Source organism: Lepidochelys kempii, chromosome 5, assembly GCF_965140265.1.
Source record: "Lepidochelys kempii isolate rLepKem1 chromosome 5, rLepKem1.hap2, whole genome shotgun sequence".
NCBI classification, from domain to species: Eukaryota; Metazoa; Chordata; order Testudines; family Cheloniidae; genus Lepidochelys; species Lepidochelys kempii.
The window spans coordinates 19,294,112-19,315,257 of record NC_133260.1 but is presented as its reverse complement, the minus strand read 5'-3'; the positions used below and the strand labels follow the sequence as shown (position 1 = coordinate 19,315,257).

Below are 21,146 nucleotides of genomic sequence, written 5' to 3'. Positions count from 1 at the left end.
CTCCCCCACTGCAACTTGAGACCATTACTCCTCATTCTGTCATCTGCTACCACTGAGAACAGTCTAGATCCATCCTCTTTGGAACCCCCTTTCAGGTAGTTGAAAGCAGCTATCAAATCCCCCCCCCCATTCTTCTCTTCTGCAGACTAAATAATCCCAGTTCCCTTGGCCTCTCCTCATAAGTCATGTGTTCCAGTCCCCTAATTATTTTTGTTGCCCTTTGCTGAATGTTTTCCAATTTTTCCACATCCTTCTTGTAGGGTGGGGCCCAAAATTGGACACAATACTCCAGATGAGGCCTCACCAATGTCGAATAGAGGGGAACAATCACATCCTTCGATCTGCTGGCAATGCCCCTACTTATACATCCCCAAATGCCATTGGACTTCTTGGCAACAACGGCACACTGTTGGCTCATATCCAGCTTCTCGTCCACTGTCACCCCTAGGTCCTTTTCCGCAGAACTGCTGCCTAGCCATTCGGTCCCTAGTCTGTAGCGATGCATGGGGTTCTTCTGTCCTGAGTGCATTAACTGAGCTACTGCTACCATCTTCAAGGAGACAGAGTAATTGTTTCTGTACCTTTTCACTGCTGAGACGGTCTCCCTGGTTGCTGTTTGTGAGGGAATAAACATTCTAGGCCTTGCAGTGGAACTGAGCTACTTTCAGATTGGTTCTATTAGCTGGCTGTGATTAGAATCCAGTGCTAAATTGACTAGATTCAAACTACTGGTCTAGATTTTGTGGTGCATTGCACCTGTCTGCACCTTCACACTTAATTTTTTAATTGGAAGTACTGTAGTAGTGTTTGACAGCCCTGCTGGTCACTTTGTTTCCTTTTCAGAGGGAGGAAGTTGCTTACGCTAGTGATGGATGCAGTATATAAACTTACAGAACATTATTACAAACCCATAAATTTAAATGAAGGGGACAGTGAAATATCACTTTACTATAATCAATGCAAGGCTTACAAAAATTGTCATGATTAACGTTTAGGTGTTTTTTTAAAATAAAAAACCTAACATGCTGATACACTAGTTTTATGCACTGGTAGAAATGTAGACCATAGGGCCACCCTAGCAGAAAACAGCAAAGAGACTAACTTCTACCCTGAAGACATTTGACCCTTGACTAAGCTGATCTCATGCTGACATGTTATGAATTCTGGCAAATTCATGTTTAGAACAAATATGACAAGTGGAGGGCTTCGTTTGAGTTATCCGATGCGTGAGCTTTAAGGGTTATTCTTTTCACCCCAAGTTTACAAGGCAGTAGAATCTCAGCAGGAAACACCTGCAGAGGAGCTGAAGGTGTGCATTACATACAGGACACAAATATAAGCCACTGATACATGGTATTCTGCTGCAGGATTGTTGGGTAGCTGACAGTCTCCACTCTCAGCTGTTAGAGGGTTGTAGTTTTAACAGAAATGAGCAAACTGAGGACTTGTCTACCCTAGAAATGTTACAGCAGCATTCTCCTACTGCCATAACAAAACCACCTCTTCGAGAGGTTGGCAGGAGCCACTCTCCTGCTGCCCTACTGCTGTCCACACCTGCTCTTAGGTCAGTGTAACTCATGGTGCTCAGGGGGGTAGCTTATTCACATCCCCAAGCAACATAAGTTATGCCAACATAACCTGTAATGCGGACAAGCCCTCAGGAACACACGGGGACTCTGCTGCAGCGTAACCTTCAATGTTTAATGCCAAGATGCAGACAAGCTCATTTCCCAGGCTAGATACATGTGAAACAGCTGTTTAATGGGAAAGGTTGTTGCAGAGCTCAAAAGATTACCCTCATTTGTGGAAGGCAGGGCTGTGCCTGCTCAGTAACACTGGCAGTTGTAGGCTATAAAACATTTTTCCTACTCTAGCTAGATGTTATACTACAGAACATGAGGTGTCCAGTACATGCTGTCCTTATTTCAGTATTTATAGTCTCCTCATGGATGTGGTGGAGGGAAAAATACACTATATGGAATGCCTCAATCACTTTTGGAAAAACTACAACTCCATTTAGTCATGTCTTAAAATGAATCTAATTTCAACAAGTTCTTAGTCCTGCATGACTTAATGGACTTGTATTCATGCAGCTTGTCACTTCAGGCTTAGCACACTGTAAGGTGCAAATGATGTTTACCTTCCAGCTAGTCTGGCAGTTGATTCAGATGATATGCTGTGCATGATTAAGCCTTTGAACAGGCTTAGGTTAGAAAAAAATACTTGACTGTCTTGCATAATTACTAGACAATTGTAGAGTGCTAGCTTTGTAAGCCATATCACAGCAATTGCTCTGCCCAATGCATGTCAATCAGGTACAATTCAGTCTCATCAAGCCCATCTCTTTCATTTCTTCTGAAAGTGAGATTGTGATTTCCTCAGTTAAGCGTATACCTCTGCACCTGCTAAACAGATGTATTCACATAAGGCTTCAAGCAGCATCCCCTACATTTCTATCCCTATAATTACTGGGCCAAATTCTGAACAAGTTTCCATCCCAGTAGAGGACTCAGCCTTTGGCTCTCTCGTTTAGCAAGCTGCTACTCCACTCAAGAGGGAGATTTTTGCTAGAAATTTGAACTGGCCCAGAAAAGGAGTTGGCAATCAGATCACCCCTCTCTACAAATGTAGAGCATGGTATACGATTAGTAGACATACCTTCAATGGCATAATGCTCGGTTTCAAAATGGGGCAGGCTATATAGTGACTGTCATTTTCAGTGATCCTACCACTGTACTGATCTAGAGGAACTTGATCTGGTCTAACTCTTTGAGACAAATTAGGACCTGATATATGGAAACAGTCAGTTTTGGGGAGGTGGGGGAGGAGAGAGAATTGTTCCTTTCTCTCCCCCCTTGGTCAGTCATTCTAAACCTGGAATTGTTCTGCTACAAACACTAGACAGCTGGGTCATTTTGTTTATGGAGGAGCTTTATTTTTCTCCCCTCCCCACCCCATCCCACACAGCCAATACAACAGATATAAAATGCGTTTTTATTTTGAAAAGAACAATGCAGAAACTGAATCACAGGATTACATTCCTTGACCATATCATACAAACCCAGACACCAGAGAATCATTGGACAATATATTTTGAAGCCACCAGTAAGTTGGTACAACAAAATAATGTTAACAGTGATATGCAGGCACCACAGTCTATCAAGGGGCATATATAATAAAAATACTATGTTCAAGAGTTTAAAATCACATTCATATCACTAGGCATAACGTTTACAGATCTGTTGCAAAGACAAACATAAAACATGCTTAAGGTGACATAACGGAACATTTAAAGGTAACAATAAACATTGTTAGCATTTGTTGGCTGGTTACCTTTAACAAAAAATCAAAAGAACAATTTAACTTCCATAAATAAGGTCCAGTAAGATACAATTGGTATCAGAGTATACAGTATGTACATTAAAAGCCCTATTGAGCAATGAGGCTTGACCCCTTTAGGGTATGCTTTCTAAAGAATATTTTCCATTTTTAAATTACCATACAAAAAAAAGCACACAATGAAGAGTTACCATCTGTATTTCCCTGAACTAGAGAATATAGACCTAAAAGAAAAAGAAAAGAAAAAAAAAATCTAAAAAACAGATCTGTCCACCAGCCAGAGGGATGGTTCTCAGCTGACTACCTTGTCTCTGGTTCAAAAATTGTCCTATCGGCAGTGATGGGAGGGGTGTAGAGCAGATGGCTTACATGTTATGAAAACAGTTTCCTGTTGAAAATACACCCCAAAAGATATTGCAAGCCTGGTCTTACTTGATTCGCATGGACATCTTTGGAGTTACACCAGTGTAAAAATGCGGTTTTGAGCAAAATCAGAATGAGGCCTGAAATCTCTATATAGTGTTTTGTACCTGTACTAGAGTAGCAGTTGCTAATTTCTGTTTCCTGTCTAATTACCAGGATCCTTCAGCCACTGATACAGGTGGCTCCATTAAAGAAAAGTAGAATTCTTTAAGTGTCCAAGACAGTTCACAGCTAGGTTTGATTACTATTGGAAGTACAGTTCTAACTGGATATTTTGGTTCTATGTCTCTAGAGGCTGGATGTTGATCAAGGGATCTATTTGTAAGCCTTACAGTATTAATTTTAGGAGATGAACTCTCCACTTTGAGTGAAACAGGTTTTGAAATATTTGCTGTCAAGCAGGTATCAAAATATCTCTATTATATCTCTTTTCTATAGTTAGTCATATGGCCCAGTTTTATCTAAAGTCTAAACAAGTGTTTGATAATTCTTTACATATTCAAAGTTTTAATGAAGATTTAGCCTTCACAAAATATTTCTAAGGCAACAGATTTTACAAAATTAGCAGTATAGCTAATGGCAGTGTCTCTCAACTACATGTTGAGAGACAAGTGATTTATTTGTGGATTTTTGGTACAGCATATCCATCATCAGTCTCATCTACATAGACGTGGAAATATGGGAGTAACAGTTGAAGAGGCACCTGTGACCCACCACAAGAAAAATGGAATATCTACATTCCTTTTCACATCTTTTAAAGAGAGACAGTCTATTTCAAGCTCCAGAAAAGTGCTTTCTTGCCTTCAATGGCTATGGTACCATACATGAGGAATTTTATATATTTATGTAGGCAAATTTTAGTTAAAGACATGTTCAGGCTATTAGCAACCCAAGTGTATCTTTGGAGACCCAATATATTTTCAGAGATAACAGTATCTTTTTAAACATAAAAGGGTATGCTCTAAAGAGCAAAACATGGGATTCATAGTCCTCAAAGGAAGATAGCATTTGGGGCTTCCATAAATTGACAGTGGCAATTGCAGTAAATTCTCCACCCTGTGCATTTTAAGGTTTTTTTTGTTTCACATTCTAATTTTGGGGGAAAAAAAAGGTCAAAATTAGAACAAGAGAATTAGCATAGAAAGTTAGACAGATGGATGTATTTTACAGAAAAAGGGGAGGCTAACACTAGGTTTCATAATGATGTAAAGTTAAGTAAGTTACAAAATGCAGAAGAGCATTTTAAGTTCAAACTTCTTTTTGCTGTCACCTTGAGTAGGAGTCTAATCCTGGAACAGTTCAGCACAGGTAGTGCTGTTACCAGGCAAACAGGTGAGTGGTATACTCTTTACATTATATCAGTAGAAATCATATGCTTAAGGCTGCAAGCAATCTTTGAAGCAAGTTAATGAAAAACACTTAACATTTTCCCCAGTGCTGATTTAATAGTTTTTCAAATAACTGGATGGTAAATAAAGAAAAATCAAAACAACCCTGTTCACAAGCTTACATACTTTTTTTTAAACTAAGTCTTTTCTACACAGTTGCATTTTTAAGGATTATTTGAACTATGGTTATTCTACTCTGGCAGTTCTACTTCTCTCCATAAAGGTGCCCCCGCTCCTGATTCAGCAAAGCGCTTTGGCATATTCTTAACCACTTGGCTGAGTTGGAGACCTGGTGAACATTTTATGCCAGGTCTATAATCTAGGGGTAATCTTAGAGACAGACTCAACCCCCATGAAGATGTCACTATGGAAAACCCTGTGCACTACGTGCACCCTTCTTATGCCCTTAAACTTTGAGATTTAAGTGGTGCACTGGTCCATGTTTGTCCTCAGTACAGGAGCCCAATGTCACCCATAGAGGATGTAACATGCAGATTACATAGGTGACAATGAAGGATTTAAGAAGCTTTTGGTCATAGAAGCAGCTGAGACATCATTTTAGAGCAATGAAAACATGACCAGTGTAAACTCACTGCAGAAAAGGTTTCTATATTTGCAAAGAAGTTTTTGATTCGAGTGCCACCAGATCAATATTCCTTTGTTTTTCCACAGATGCATTGGAAGACCCTTAAAATTCAGGCTAGAGGTAGAAAATAAGACTAATTTAGAACAAATAAAGGATGGGGAGATTGAGAACCAGGATTAAATGGGTAATTTTGGCTAAGAGGATTTTCAGCTTTGGGGCATGGCTGAGAAGGAAGGCTTGTCTAAAATATTTCCTACATGAGTTTTACGGACTCTCAAAATGGCAGTTTCCATGCAGCAGAGCACCACCTATTTCAGAAGCTTAAAACAATGACTTTAAGACAAGTGTATTTACCCATCTGCACTGGTATTTTTCTAACCCACTGTTCCACCTCAACAGCTGAAACTGAAGGCTGGGGTGAAGGTTACAGGAAATAAAGATTTTTATAATGTATAATAAATACATTCTCGTTTTTTGACTATTCTACGAGAAGTCTTCATACAATGCTGTGGTTGCTTAGTGTATTAAGTAGTGTCACATTTTTACATTCATGCTTGAGATTAGGAGGACAAAATACTTGTAGATCGGGAAGAAATAATGGACTACTACCTGGAGTTAAGAAATTATTTCTGACCCTACAGTAGATCAAAAAGTTAATTGAGCATGGATGGAAATGAACAAGAAAACAGAGGAGACAAAGATCTGATGACCTCTGATTTGTACAGAGCCTGGAGGCTACCTATGAAGAGAGACGATGACCCTAAGACATACCTGATTCAAATCAAAGAAAGAAAGAAAAAGAAATCAGCACATTGTTGCTGGGTTTAGAGTCCTTGAAAATCAGATCTACATAGGTTTGGCAGTATTGTCATCTTGGTTGCTGCATGTCATTCCTTGATTAAGTAATTACCATGCTCAGGGTTGGCTCACACATAGCACCATGTATTACTGCAAACTCAGAAATGAGCACTACCTAGAAGAGAGTGTTACAAAAAGGGTATTAAGGAGGGAGGCACACATTTCTAGGGGAGAAGACAGAGAAACCAGCAGGACACAGGGATCAATATGTGAATTAAATTTAGAAACAAAGGTTAGCAGGAGCAGAAGGCTTATACTGATATTAAGTACTTATGTATACACATGTACAACTGCAGGAGTCGTCGTTCCAATGCCTTTGGGATAGTTAGAAGGCTTGCAGCTAGGTTGTGTTTGTACATAAAGCAGATGTTGAGCTTCTGATCCAACTGTGTACCACATAATTTATGCAATAGCAAAATTGAAATACCGAGTCTAGATTACTTGAAAATGAGAGAGTGGTTACTTCTTGATGGAAATGGTACATAAAAGTGAATTCATTTTAGAGCCATGTGGTTGTAGGGGTATTTGAAGGAAGGATTATGCTCAAGTGCAGTGCTCCAAAGAATACTGGTGTAAAAACAGGTTTTGCAGCTGCTACACTCTGTAGCAGTTCAGAATGAAAACTTGAGAGTTTGAACTGGTAAATAGGAGTGTCATGGCAAGGGACTGAGTTCTCTACTTCAGCGCCACATCTGTGTAGAAATTGAACTATGCTATTAATGTCTCAGCTGCAACGTGGAGATTGGAAACTAATTGGTGCACAAACAATGAGTCACAACCAGTCATGTGTCACTCGGTATTGTCAACTCAGTATGTTATCAGTTATGGAAAAATTACATAGTGGGATTGGTGCATAGTGACCCTCCAGATAGTGAAAAATTGAAAAGGCTTCAAAATGGCAACTGCAGCCATGTCCCCTCTTTTCTTATAGGAAGTGGTTAAGGGAGGGAGCTGGGGCAGTAGGGTAAGACTTCACTACATTAGAGTTCCACTCGATACAGGCACTTTAAGAGCTTAAGACCCATTGCTCTCAAGATAAGCATTTCAGGGTAGCTTACAGTAAAAGGACACTAACATGGAAACTTTCTCACTTCCAGTGCATGCAGCAATGGAGACATCTTCACTGACACAAAGGAGTGAGCCCAATGAGAATCTCAGCATCTCAATCACCCATTGAAGTGAATGGGGATTGCACCTGCTCAGTAGTTTGAATCAGGCCCAAAAGGCTATTACACAAATATAGCAGCCTTCTCTCCACTAGAATGTGACCCTAAAAACAGTAGTTAGGAGGAACAAGAAGGGTGTGGGGAAATGGAAGCAAGCTGGGGAGACTGTTAAGAAATAAGCAAGTTATCCAGTTTCTTGTGGAAAAAAATGAATCTGGGAGTTCTCCAATCAGCTACTAATGGCTTTGTAGTTTATTTTTAATAGTAGCTGAATGCTACTCTTCCAGTGTATCTAAGGGGTAAGGTATAGATTTACTTTTCTTCCTCTCCCTCCACACTGTGGTTTGGTGGCTACCAGCCCATCCACATTAATATTTGAAAATAATTTATGATGGCAGCAAGACTGTGATAATTAAAAATTGATAAGAGCTTTTTCAATGAGCTAGTACATTAAGGCAATAGAGACTATACCATACTCAACTGCCTACCGGTCTCAACTACAGTATGCAAGCAATGTCACTGGCTAAGGTCTGCCTGGGCCTCCTGCTGCTGCTGCTCAACATTCGAGGAAGGCAGGACAGGGCCAAGTCCAAGTTTGAGTGACTGGAATGAAATGGTGGGGGGGGGGGTGCTGGATTGGCAGGAAATGCTGTCATCCCCCCAACAAAGTGCTGCAATGACATGGCTTCCTGCCAATGAACTGACCACTCACCTGCAGTACAAACTCTAAAGCTCCTGGGGAGGGACCAGTAGGCCCTGCTGGAAGAACTGGGGCACCTGCTGCAGTTGTGTGCAGAGCATGGGGAGGAGCTGCCTGGATGGAAGCTTTGCACAGAGGCTGGGAAGTTTCTGCCCTGGCTTTGAGATCAGCCCATCCTGACCTGCCAGGTGGGGCAGGGTAATTGGAGCTGGGTCATTGGAGCTGGGTCATGGTGCATTGTGCTGTGACCTCATGGGGGGAGCTGTGGAGTGTGCCCCAAATGGGTAACAGCCATGTGAGGTCCCACAATGGGTCACCCTCCAGCGTGACCTGGGGTGAGTCAGTGGTGGAGGTGGGGGCGGGGGGTCAAGCTCCCATGGCCTAGGGAGCCCTTCAAGTTGTGATTGTTACACATTTCACCCTCAAGCAGTGGAATGTCTCAGAACACTTTCCCTTGGGAGTTGTCAGGCAATGGAGTTTAATGGGGAGGATTACAGAGTTCTCCTGTAGAGCAGTCTGCTTTGGATAACAGGAGGGCAAGTGTCATGTTTTCAAGAGGGCTAGCCGCCTCACCCTGTTTGAATGGGCAAAACCAAACACTGTAAATTAAGTACTGATTCTACCTGGCTGAGGATTTAGGGAAAAAAAAATAAAAATAATGAGGCAGGAAATCCCAGGTTACAACCATTCCTACTGTTATCACAGACTTTGGAGGACTTAACTGAACAAAGCTCTGGTACGGTTTAGTATTTAAAGGAAGAGAAACTCCACTAACTCAATTTATTTTGTGGGACCGTACTTGAAATTTAAACAGCCTACTTCAACATTTATAGTCTTTGCCTAGGCAATAGCTACCAATTATAACAGTGTCTGTCTTGCAGCCACTGGAGTTGATGCATAACATGAGCTTTTTATGGGTTACAAAAGGGCAGCAGGTATTTCAGAACTTGCTGCATAGGGTGTGTCTTCATTTAGACACTTAGCAAACTGATTTGCTCTCTCCAATTTGTTTATAGGGGCTATTTGGTTACTCACCCTACAAAAATGGCTACCCTTATTGTCAGACCATCTGCCCTGTCTACATGCCAAATCTTTCAGTAAATATCATTGGGAGGGATGGGCAGGAAATGCGCTGCCCAGTCACCAAAGCAGCTGGTAAACCCTCAATATTTTTCAAAAAAAGGCATTGAATCAGATAGTTTGTGGACTGCCACCTGGAAAGCTTAATTGGTTCAGAATCACAGTGCTTCAAAAACAAACTGAAAACCTCACATTTGCTTTAAGTTTAAAGTGGAGGAAGTCTGCCTCCCTTCCACCATCTCCCCCAACCCAACCAATTTAGTTTTGCTCTTTGGCAGAGCTCTTCTGTGAAACATTTTTCCCTGGAGCGATTTTTAAAAATTAGTCTGGAAGTACAAATTCATGGAGTCCTTTGAATACGTTGTTAGATCCTTACCTATTTAATAGAAGCAAACCCTAAATATTTTCTTGTATTCTTTGCTTTTAAATGAGAAGCCAGTGATGAGAGACATTGTTGTAATAGAACTCTCTCATTCCTTCGCTCATCCATACTCAGAGATACTAAGACAATACAAAAAGTTACTCACATTTTACCTTCCTGCTTTACTTTTTAGTGCAACTAGCAGCCTTCTAATTACCTGCCATACCACCCCATTTCTATAGACTCTACACAATACATTTTATCTAGTGTTAGATCACATTTAATATGTTGGCATTCCAAATCTCCACTTAGAAGTATTTTACAAGGAGTGTCACTTTCTAGTTTATTTTGTATACGAGAATGTTGTGCTCATTTGAAAACAAAGCATACTGGCAACATCAGAAAATCATGGCAGGTGGTGAGTTCCCAGTCAACTGAATAACCTTTTAGAGAATCAGTAAGTGCGATACATTTTTTGCAACTCTTTTAGACAGTGACCCCATTTTCACAATTCCCCTTGCATGCCCTACGTGATGCACACAGCCTGTTTTCTGGTGTTGAACACAGAATTTTTCTGATTAGCAAAGACTGCTTTTGCTTATGGTGAAATCTGCAAGACACTCCACGAAATGCATCTTGCTGTCCTCAAACAGTAAGTGTTGCCACTTTCCCTGTAGTGCTGGAATTTGAGCATCTTCTCCCTATCCCCTCATCCTCCAAACCCTGCTTGATTATTTACTAGCAACACAAATAAATGTTGCAGGTTTCCCTGGTTTTATTTTAAAAAATAGCATCCACCCCTTTCTCCTCACACACCAACTTATCAGCCAGTCAGTCACACCATTGCTTGCCTTGTGCAAGTAATAAGGTCATTCCTAATATACCACATAAAAGTCTCTTTACTCATATCTCCACTTGAGCAAATGCCTGGTCTCTGATGTAAATACAAAGTAGTATAAAGAAGCAAGATTCATTTAAGACAGAGACCTACAAAGTACCCCCTTTTTAGTTTATCACGATATCCAATTTAATTATTTCTCCCCCACCCCATAGAAACAATAGTTTTTTCTCCTTCCAAGGAAGAAGGGAACAGCTCTCCTACATTTTCTAGCCTGATTGTGTAAGATAAAGATGAGGGCTCTTTTAGATCTTCCATGGCGCCATATCAGGAATATTTGTTCCAGCACAGAAGCCTCTCTGAAAACTTAGTTCTCTGGAGAAAAGCAAAAACCCAAACAAGACAAACTTTGTTTCTGTGCATGGCCAGGTTTGAATTTAGTGGTAAAGCAACCATTTTCAGATCAAATATTCTCATTGGTTCTCACAGTTTAGAGGTGAGGTCTAGCAGGCACACTTTTTCTCCTCTGGCTTTGTTGAATCTAGCTTCCCCGAGCTTCCTCCATTGGCTGTGTCAGACACTTGTGTCTTGTCAACACATTGTTCCATGCGCTTCATTATCAAGTCCAGGAGCATTTCCACAGCTTTATCCACGTTTTGCCCAGTAGCTGCACTTGTTTCAAAGTATGGTATGCTAATAGATAGGATATGAAAAAAATTAAAAAGCTCATTAGAAAGGGCTTAAACAGAGAGAGGCCCCAGAGCCAAACTCTTGATCCAAAACACCCCTGAACAAATTTTCTTGGTGGGGGATAGGGAATTTCGGAATTGGAATCGGGCTGTCCTTCATTGCATTAAGCGGGCTGAACAAAATCCCAGCTCTTTAAACGTAGAGGGTTAGGGGAATGGGTATTAAAATCAAGGTAAGTTTTGCATCTTGAACCAACTGCCAGTTTTAACTAACTTGGAGGTTCTGGCTTCAAACCAGAATGGCAGCATTTGCCCAGACTACAGCTGGGAGAAACAGGCCTTCATAACAGTTTACAGAGTAACAGCCGTGTTAGTCTGTATTGGCAAAAAGAACAGGAGGACTTGTGGCATCTTAGAGACTAACCAATTTATTTGAGCATGAGCTTTCGTGAGCTACAGCTCACTTCATCGGATGCATCTACAGAGCTGTAGCTCACGAAAGCTCACGCTCAAATAAATTGGTGAGTCTCTAAGGTGCCACAAGTCCTCCTGTTCTTTTTGCATAACAGTTTAGTTTTTCCAAGGTTCTGTAAGGAGGAGCTGCAGTGCCTGTTCAGAGAGAGGGAACAGGAAGCAGAGATGTATTAACAATCATGGTTGTTTAGTGTATCCAGGAGCATTTCCAGTTAAATTTCTATAGTCACTCCCCCTCACTATTTGGTAACATGGACTTGCAGATACTTCAGCTTGGAAGGATTTCAGACGTTTATGCACAGGCAGTCCATTTTAGGTCGCCAGAAATTTCCCGGGTGGAAAGTAAAGACTGTCTGCATCTACAGTAACTCTCAAGGAACATGGAAAATGCCATATCGGTCTAGACCGGTGGTCTATCTTCAATAGAAGCATTTATCAGAATGCTTCAGGTAAAAGGTGCAATAACTATCTACTAGACAGTTATGGAGAAGCCTACCCATAGTGGGATAGGATTAATTTTTTCCTGTGGGGAGCAGAAGGGTTTTAAAATTTCTATTTGACGGTTTTGTTTTGGGATACTATTTAATGTAGCTGTGGACAGTATGATCTTTGCTTCTGATCTCCTGTGTCAGTGAGTTCCACAGGTTGATTCCGGCTTTACAGATTTTAAAATTGTTGCCTTTTGATTTTAATGGAAAGCATAATGAGAACAAGTAAGGAGGAGTGGTCATAAGGGTTTTTAAAATATATGTACCCTGTTATCCAATCTTTTCAGAGAGGAGTTTGGACTCTTCATAGGGAAGTTTTCCCATGTTTCTGATCATTGTTGTCATCTACTTCACAGATCCCTCTATTTCTTCTGAATTCTTTTTGAGACAAATGACCAGAATTGAACCCAGCACTCTGGGGCGGGGCCAGTGGTGAGCAGGAGCTGGTTCACTGGAACTGATTGTTAAAGTTAGAAGCCCTTTTAGAACTGGTTGTCCCGTGAGGACTTCTAACTTTAACAACCGGCCAAAAGTGGTGCCTTAGGCGCCGACTCCATGGGTGCTCTGGGGCTGGAGCACCCATGGGGAAAATTTGGTGGATGCAGAGCACCCACCGGCAGCTCCCTGCCCCTACCCATGCCCAGCCCCCGCTCACCTCCACTCCGCCTCCTCCCCTGAATCATAGAATCATAGAATATCAGGGTTGGAAGGGACCCCAGAAGGTCATCTAGTCCAACCCCCTGCTCAAAGCAGGACCAATTCCCAGTTAAATCATCCCAGCCAGGGCTTTGTCAAGCCTGACCTTAAAAACCTCTAAGGAAGGAGATTCTACCACCTCCAATGCGCCGCCCCACTCTGCTTCTCCACCCCCTGGTTTCCCCACGAATCAGCTGTTCGCAGGGGAAGCCTGGGAGGGCTGAGAAGCACGTGGCAGCTTCGCGCTCAGGCCCAGGGAGGCAGAGGTGAGCTGGGGGGGGGGGCGAGGAGGGCCGCCCATGCCACAGCAGGTAACCGGGAGGGGGGGGGGGGGGAGAGGGGGAAGCGCACAGGGGAACTGCTCCCCACCCCAGCTCACCTCCACCTCCCTGGGCCTGACCGTGAAGCCGCTGCTTGCTTCTCAGCCCTCCCACGCGAAAGGCTGATTTGTGGGGAAACGGGGGGGGGAGGGGGGGGGGAGAAGCAGAGCGGGGTGGCACGTTCAGTGGAGGAGGTGGAGGTGAGGTGGGGCCAGGCACGGGGCGAGGAGCTGCCAAGCACCCACAAAAAATTCCCTGTGGTGCTTAAGGCACCACTTTCGATGTGATCAGTGGGGGGAGCAGCCGCTCCCCCTCCCCAAGCTACTACTGCGCGCCTAGGAGCCAGAGGGATCTGCCGGATGCTTCCTGGGAACTGCCCCACCTCGCCCCCTGGCAGGTCCCTCTGGCTCTTAGGGGTGGGGTGGGCACCCGCTACGGTGGCCCACGAGACCATCCTGCCCGGTTCTGGGGCCAGTCAGGGGACAGGGGTGGATGGGGCAGGAGTCCCAGGGGGTGGGGGTGGGCCACGACCCCCTCATGGGGTGAGGAGGGAACCGGTTGTTAAGATTTTGGCAGCTCACTGGGTGGGGCACACGACTAGTCTATGTAACAGCAGTATATTTTCAGTATTGCTTTCATTTCCCTCTCTATGCATTCTAATATTGTGCATCAGCTGTCAAACAGCAACCGCAAGCAGCAGTTCCCATTGAGCGGTCTCCCCTGATTACCGGGTCACTTTTGAGTGGAGTTGTTACATTCCATTTGGAGAGCAGCAGTATGTACGAGCAGCTCAAATGATCCCTTTCAATGTGACTGAACTTGCATTTCATCACACTGATAATTCAGTGACACCTCCCTATGATGGAATATTGAGTTACACGACTCTTCACATTTTGCTATAATTAAAGTATACTATTTACTCTTACTCCATTTTCTGTCCGAGATCCAGGATTGTCACAAGTAACAAACTGTCACTCTGACCACTTAGTTTCCTTAATTACCTTTGCGGGATTTTTTTTCAAAATACCTTTGACAAAAGTGTCAGGGCAACTGGTTCTCCATGGTTTTGTAGACAAGCATGGAATCCTTAGAGATGAGGCATAGTATAATGCAATTTTCCTTTACCAGGCCATCCTGTTCTAGGGGTTTTACAACTCAACTGCTTTTGATGAGAATTTCAGCCAGTTTACCTGATCGTGAAGTGAGCAATACTGATCTAAAATATGAACAATGCTTTTACAAAAAAACCCCCAAGATAGGTACAACATTTGCTACTCCCCAGTTCTTTGAATTAGTGGCTATTTCAAAGAGATTGTCTATTTACGTGCACAGCTTAGCTTCTTCATTCTTAAATCTCAACCTGGAATTCAGAAGAATGCCCTCTAGTTCTGTTGCTTTTTCTAACAAGCAAAAAGATCAGTTTGCTCCACTGCCTCCTCTTTTGACCCCTCAAATCTTTGTTAATATCTCATTGATCCCCCCAAATACTCCTATGCAAGTTGATGCAGCCCTTTCACTTCTCTGCAGTGTCCTTACTCAATTGACTAAGGACAATTCTTAGACTTTCTACTTCTGATGTATCAAAATAAGAATTTGTCTGATTACTTGTTGTAGTCCCTCAGCTTGCCTCATCTGGTTTTTTTTTTGGCTCAAATTCTCTGTGAATAGCCACATTAAGCCCTAGTGAATCAAATCATGGAAAAAAGGATGCTTTTTGTTTTTTATTAATGAGACACACTCAGTGCTATTTTCTGAGTTTAGCAGGCAGTTCAAACAATGTAAGAGTTAGTTTTATTAAATGTTCATACTATGAATCCCCAAAATTCTAACCAAATTTTCAGTAATTAGAAGAGGGCATTTCTTGTATTAAGCATTGCTCATTTAAAAAAAAAAAAATGCAGGGCATGATCATGCAAAATATGACAGTTCAGAATTGTCCAATAGAAAAGGAGCTGAGGACATCAGTGTGTTACACTCTCCACTTGTAAGATCCTGGGGTCACTAGGTGCAATCATGACAGCTAGAGCGTATTACCAGTCTCTTTAGCCATGCAGCCCTTCTCACAATGAGTTTTAGGGCGTATGCTTTAGACATTTTTTGTCCTAGTTCTTAGGGCTAACCAGATGAATTAGAATGTAGCTCTGTAGTAATTATATTTTGCTTAAGCATCAATATGCTGTAACACCATCTTCTACGGTGTTATCTAGCTTGTCAAACTTTGAAACATGTGGACCACTAATTTCAAAGTGTAACAGGGTGGGCAGCGCTGTAGAAGATTTTGCACATCAGACTAATTTCTATAGCATATCAACATCTGTAAATCTAACCAATCTAACTGGTTTCCCAAATTTCAAAGCTGCATGGTGGCAATTTAGGTTTTAAAAACATTACACTGATGTAGAGATCAGCTGAAGTGATTTTCCAATCACAATTTACTTACCCATATTTATCTGCAAGGTCTCTTGCTTGTCTCTCATTGACTTCCCTCTGATCTGATAAGTCAGCCTTGTTACCAAGTAATACTATATCGGGATTCTCACAATACGCATTGGCTTGCAGTTGACCTAAAAAAACAAACCTAGAGTAAAAAAGTATTGAAATGCCACTATGGCTCAAGATTTAAAAAAGAATTCTTGTATCATATGGATATTTTAGAATACATTGGCTCATTAAAGTAAATTTTCTACAGAGGAAAATGGAACAGATGTGATTAGGAATTTATTTCCAGTGAACTATTCATTTCACCTCCGTACAGCCTAGAAAGAGGAGAATCAAATGCAAAGATGTATTCTACATAAAGTACTTCATAAGTAAGTATTACTTTATAAGTAATAGACATCAGTACATTTTGGTTAGGTTTTCTCTAGTACAGACATTTTCCTAGTCAAAGAAACCCATTAGGAGAATCACAGAAACAAAGATCATTCCAAACGCTTTTCACAAGCAGTTATTTAGAAATTTGAGGCCAAATCTTCAGTTGGGATAAAAGTATGTAGATCCACTGGTTTCCCTGGAGATAGATAAATATTTTTGTTCACACTCACACTCTCTAAGTAATTTCCTTACACTTATCTTTTCTTACCTCAAAAATTGGGGTAAGAAAAGATGAACAGCTGCAGTATAATTGAATATGTGGAAGAAATTTAGAGGAGCAGTGTGGCAAAGGAACCACTGAAGCAGATAGAGTCCAATGCATTAATTTTTCAGTAGCCAAATAGTGGACTGAAGTGGGAGTATGGCTATTGTTATATTTGTATTCCCATATTGCCTTTCACGGTGTTCTTGTACACACAGGCCAGAATACTCCCAACTAGCACGCAGAAGTTAGTTTGCTAACAAATGGCAAATTTGAGTTATACAGAACCTGAAATTAAGTCTGGTCATCTTTTGCATGTTGTTTTTTCCTCCAGTATAATAGCTTAACCAGTACTGGACAAGAATACACACACCCCACCCCTTTTAAACATTTTTATTTTAAATAAGGATGATCCATGCTCTCTAGCAATTTTGTTTTAACCCTTGCTTCAGGTTACTTCACATATTTCTGCATCAGATATTCCTGCCTTGCAAAACAAAACAAAAACACCCCCAACAAAAATACCACACACTATAAATCCCTCAGTTTCTTCTCAACTCTTCATTTTTTTAAATACGTTGGGTCCAAATCCTGGTCCTGCTCAAGTCAGTGGGCAACAGGCACAAGAGGCAAGAAGTAACCATATTTTTCAAAATGTAGAATTATTTAAAAGTGGCATGTTTCTTGTTAAGATTCAGAGTAAGTATGGTCAGTTGTTAGGAGTTATGACTGCACTGCACTAACACTGCTTTTCAGAAGCCTTGAAGCTCAACAGTAATAAAACCTCCTAGATAGGCAGGAAAGGATTATCCTATTTTAGGGATAGGAACAATGAGGCACAAAAGTTCAGTGACATGACCATGGTCACAAGTAAATCAGTACCAGAACTAGGAGTAGAAGTGTGAACTCCTTTAGTGTCACCTCACCCAACTGTATTCTAGACAGCATACAATGCTGCCTCTTGGATGTTTCTAGAACTAGGATTTCTTAATAGGTTAAACCAAATGCAAAGCAAGAAGCTATTGAAATATACCTAAAATACACATTTCTCATTTTTGTTTGGTAGGCTGTGTTTAAAATCTGATGAAACATCTAACCAAACCTTAGGCACTGTATCGTATTAAAGACCAATAAACATCCTTTATACAAATAAAAAATACATGTAGAAAAAAATCAGGACAATACCACACAGCCCAAACAGTGATAATACAAAATGTAACAGTCCATAACATCATACTAAGCACATATATGGTATGATTAATTTTATTTTACAAGTCCCAAAAACTGACCACCACAAATTCGTCTCAACCTCCAACCCATCCCAGAAAAGGCCAGAGGAACAGATATGCTTTGCAGAATGCTCTGAAGGTTAACAAGTTTGTGTAAATTTTCCAGAGCTGGGTCTTCAGACCCCACCTACTCAAGCCATAGGTTTATGGCCACTTGAAAAATACTGGACCATGCTTTGAAATTAACATCACATAAATGAAGACCTTCAATATACAGTAACCTAAAAAAAAAACAAACAAAAAAAAAACAAAAAACACAACACACACACACAAAAAAAAAAAAAAAACACACCACCCCCAAACACAAAAACAAGCTGCTAGCTATCGGATGCATGCAAGCTGTTTGTTTTACTTACTCATCCAGTTTCTGACATTTAAGAAGCTCTGTTGACTGGTGAGATCAAACATTAATAAAAAGCCCATGGCATCTCTGAAAAATGCTGTGGTGAGACTTCGAAATCTGAAGGAAGGAACAAGCAAGCAGCTCTATTAACACAGACAGATCTCTAAAATCAATAGGTAATGATTTTTAGTGCAGGACTTACGGAGGGGGGTGTGTGTGAAACAAACAAAAAACCAAAAACCACCAACCAACCATCAAAAGGGGAGATACAAAAAAAGCTTTACTGAATCTCTTTTGCAACAGGCAGTTTTAAAAAAAATCCAAACCCAGAGAAGTTGCACAATCAGCCAAGTGTTCTCATAATAGTCAAAAGTCCCTGGCCTTTCTTTTGGCTACATTTATCATAGCTATCAGCAAGCGTGTAATTTACCAGAGGATGCTTAGATGTGTGAGAATGTTACATTGACAATGACCACCCTGCTAGTTCAAATTCTCTATCCTTTGGACTAGTCTAAAAATTAACATATTGCTTGTTTAATCACAATGATACAGATGCACTGAGTTCATCCCTAATCACTGGGACACAAATCGGTTCAGCTGATGAATACAAGAAGAGTATTGTGAGGAAACTTTTCCTTGATGGATAACCACCACCTAATATGGCAGATATGAAAGAAGTATCTGGCCATTTAATCATAGTTTAGAATAAAAACAGTTTACTGGGAAGCTCATCTACAGAGGCCCTGATTTACCTGTAGTTGACAATCTGAGCTCAATGAAACTTGTTTGGTCTTTGTGCATTCAGAGATAACACATTTTGCAGATTTTCCACAAAGCCATGGACCCAGCATCCAAAATATAGCCCCAGTTTGCTGCCACAGGACCACAAGCCAGAGTCTCAAAATAAATTAGGAAACCAAACACATTAAGAAAACAGAAAATGGAATATGGTGCTCTGTCTTATGTACAGGAAGGTTTACCACATCACAAAAGCCACCACATAATCTGGTACATCTGTCAGTAGCAGATGTGGTAGATAAGATATCCCAGGGCACATATATCAAAATTAAAAAACAAACTACTGCTGCAAAAGAGCCACACACTCGTTAGGTTTCCCATGACAAGCTAGCTGCAAGAGTGCTACCATATGATCTCTTTTGTAGAAGTGATCCTGTATAAAAGCATGGCTAAATGTGGTTGTCAAACAGACAATGGAACAGATTCAAACCAGAAAAATGGGTGTGTCTTAATAGAGGCCAATTTTAATATAGCACCACAGTAAGTATGTTTGCTATCTACAAAGATTAAGACGACAAGGTCCCTACCTTGAGGAATTTATAATTTAGACAGACAACACAGACTATGGACACAGGAATAAGTGTTTTAGCTGTGACATTTAGCATGTGTCCAGTTCCTCGTTTGCCAGTCATTTACTTTGTGACCTCTCTTAGGTTCTGTACCCTAGACCTCCCCTATGTGCTTTAGGAGGACTTGAAAGAAAAACATGGAAACATGTTGGTTCAAACCAAAATTAGTCTTTCTAAGTGTAGATGCCACACAAAAAGGTGCCAAAAGGCACAAACAAACAATGTAGTTGCACTTGTTTTCCTCAGGTCTGATTTTGTTCTCCTATCCACTGAATTTTGCTGTAAGCAATTTTCCTTCAGTGCTTTCAGGTTCCCTTTAGAAGTATGATGACAGCTTGTACTCATGGTTTCCCCTTCTCCATTTAATGAGCTGTTTTAGGCTGCCCTTTCCCGCCTCAGTACTGTTTCCTGCTACCTCACTGATTTCCCCTGCCCCCTTTCCTGTCTCTAGGCACAGCCAATATTTAATCATCAAGAGTAGGCCAAGCTATATACTGTGTGCTAACAAATCACCATGAACTTTACTGCTCCTCCAGAGTAGCTAGGGGAGCTTACAAAAGAAGTGAACACAGTATTTCAGTATAATCACAGCAAAGCAGCAACAGTTTAAAATGATCCTTTGGGAACAAGTGGTGGATTTTCATTTGTTGTCAAAACCAAAATCTGAGACAGAAGACCAGTGTTTTTTCTGACTCACCTGAATAGGATACCTGTCTACATTTTAGAAAACATGCATAGGATTCTGATTAACTGGACATGAGATGCCAAACTCCGTGCATTACCTTTCCTGCCCAGCGGTGTCCCAAAGCTGTAGATGAACCTTAAAGGCTTTTCCTGGAGATCCATTTGGTCCTCTGCTATTGTATATCTGACAAACACACAGAGTAGAATCAGCTTATTCTATAGTCAATAAAGAAGTCTTTTGCTTAATTTATGAATGTCTTTCCCATTACTAAAATTTCACCCTTAGCACATAGTGCTGTACTGAAACAAAAACAAATGGAGAATAAGTTGGTTTATTAAATATAGCTTAAACTTGCTACAGAGATTCACATTCACTAATATTCCGCTTCAAAAGGGCCTCTTACAAAACAATATTTCAAAACCAGAAAACCAATACTGTCTTCTGAAGATGAATGGGGTATATTCAATATGGTCATTTAGACCCTGATTCTCCTCACCTCAGGATACAAATGTGTTGAAATCACCTCCTAGATTTCTTTAATATGGCCTGCTGTGCATTAAAGACCTGCTTTTTGCAAATGCTCCATTCTCATTATGGTTAATGCTTCCAAAACACTTTGCAATGCTATGCAAGCACTTTACATACACTAGTGAATTTAGGCACTTCCCTTTGAGTTTGGCAAGTATTAACATCCAAGGTTCAAGAACTAGGAACAGAGCCCACATTTCCTAATTTCCGATCCTGCGATTTATGATGATTGCTATTGTGCTTCAAGCAAGCCAAGAGCATTCTTATCTGAAGACAGAAATTTGTGTGTGCAATAAAAAAAATACTATCCATTTTTGTCAAGGTCTGTGGATATGCACAATAGTTGTGGTCTATAAAAACAGTGGCAATGAATGTTAGTACACACGAAAGGAGTCAGGTTGACAGCACAGAAGATGGTTATCTTCCATTTAATATTAAGGAACAAATGCACC

At 41.0% G+C, this 21,146-nt stretch overlaps 1 protein-coding gene across 5 annotated transcripts in view; it reads right to left on the bottom strand.

Moving 5' to 3' along the window:
• Positions 1-2,980: 2,980 nt before the first annotated feature.
• RAB27B (RAB27B, member RAS oncogene family) overlaps positions 2,981-21,146 on the bottom strand; it is a 225,107-nt gene continuing 206,941 nt past the window's right edge. For 4 of the 5 annotated variants that reach the window (XM_073343577.1, XM_073343576.1, XM_073343573.1 and 1 more), the window contains 4 exons: positions 20,264-20,349; positions 18,128-18,231; positions 15,847-15,970; positions 2,981-11,432 (listed from right to left, as the gene is read on the bottom strand). In XM_073343577.1, the coding sequence (XP_073199678.1) occupies positions 11,243-11,432; positions 15,847-15,970; positions 18,128-18,231; positions 20,264-20,349 (504 nt within the window). In that variant the 3' untranslated portion in view covers positions 2,981-11,242. The remainder of the gene's footprint in view (positions 11,433-15,846; positions 15,971-18,127; positions 18,232-20,263; positions 20,350-21,146) is intronic. The other variant, XM_073343574.1, reaches the window with a different exon arrangement.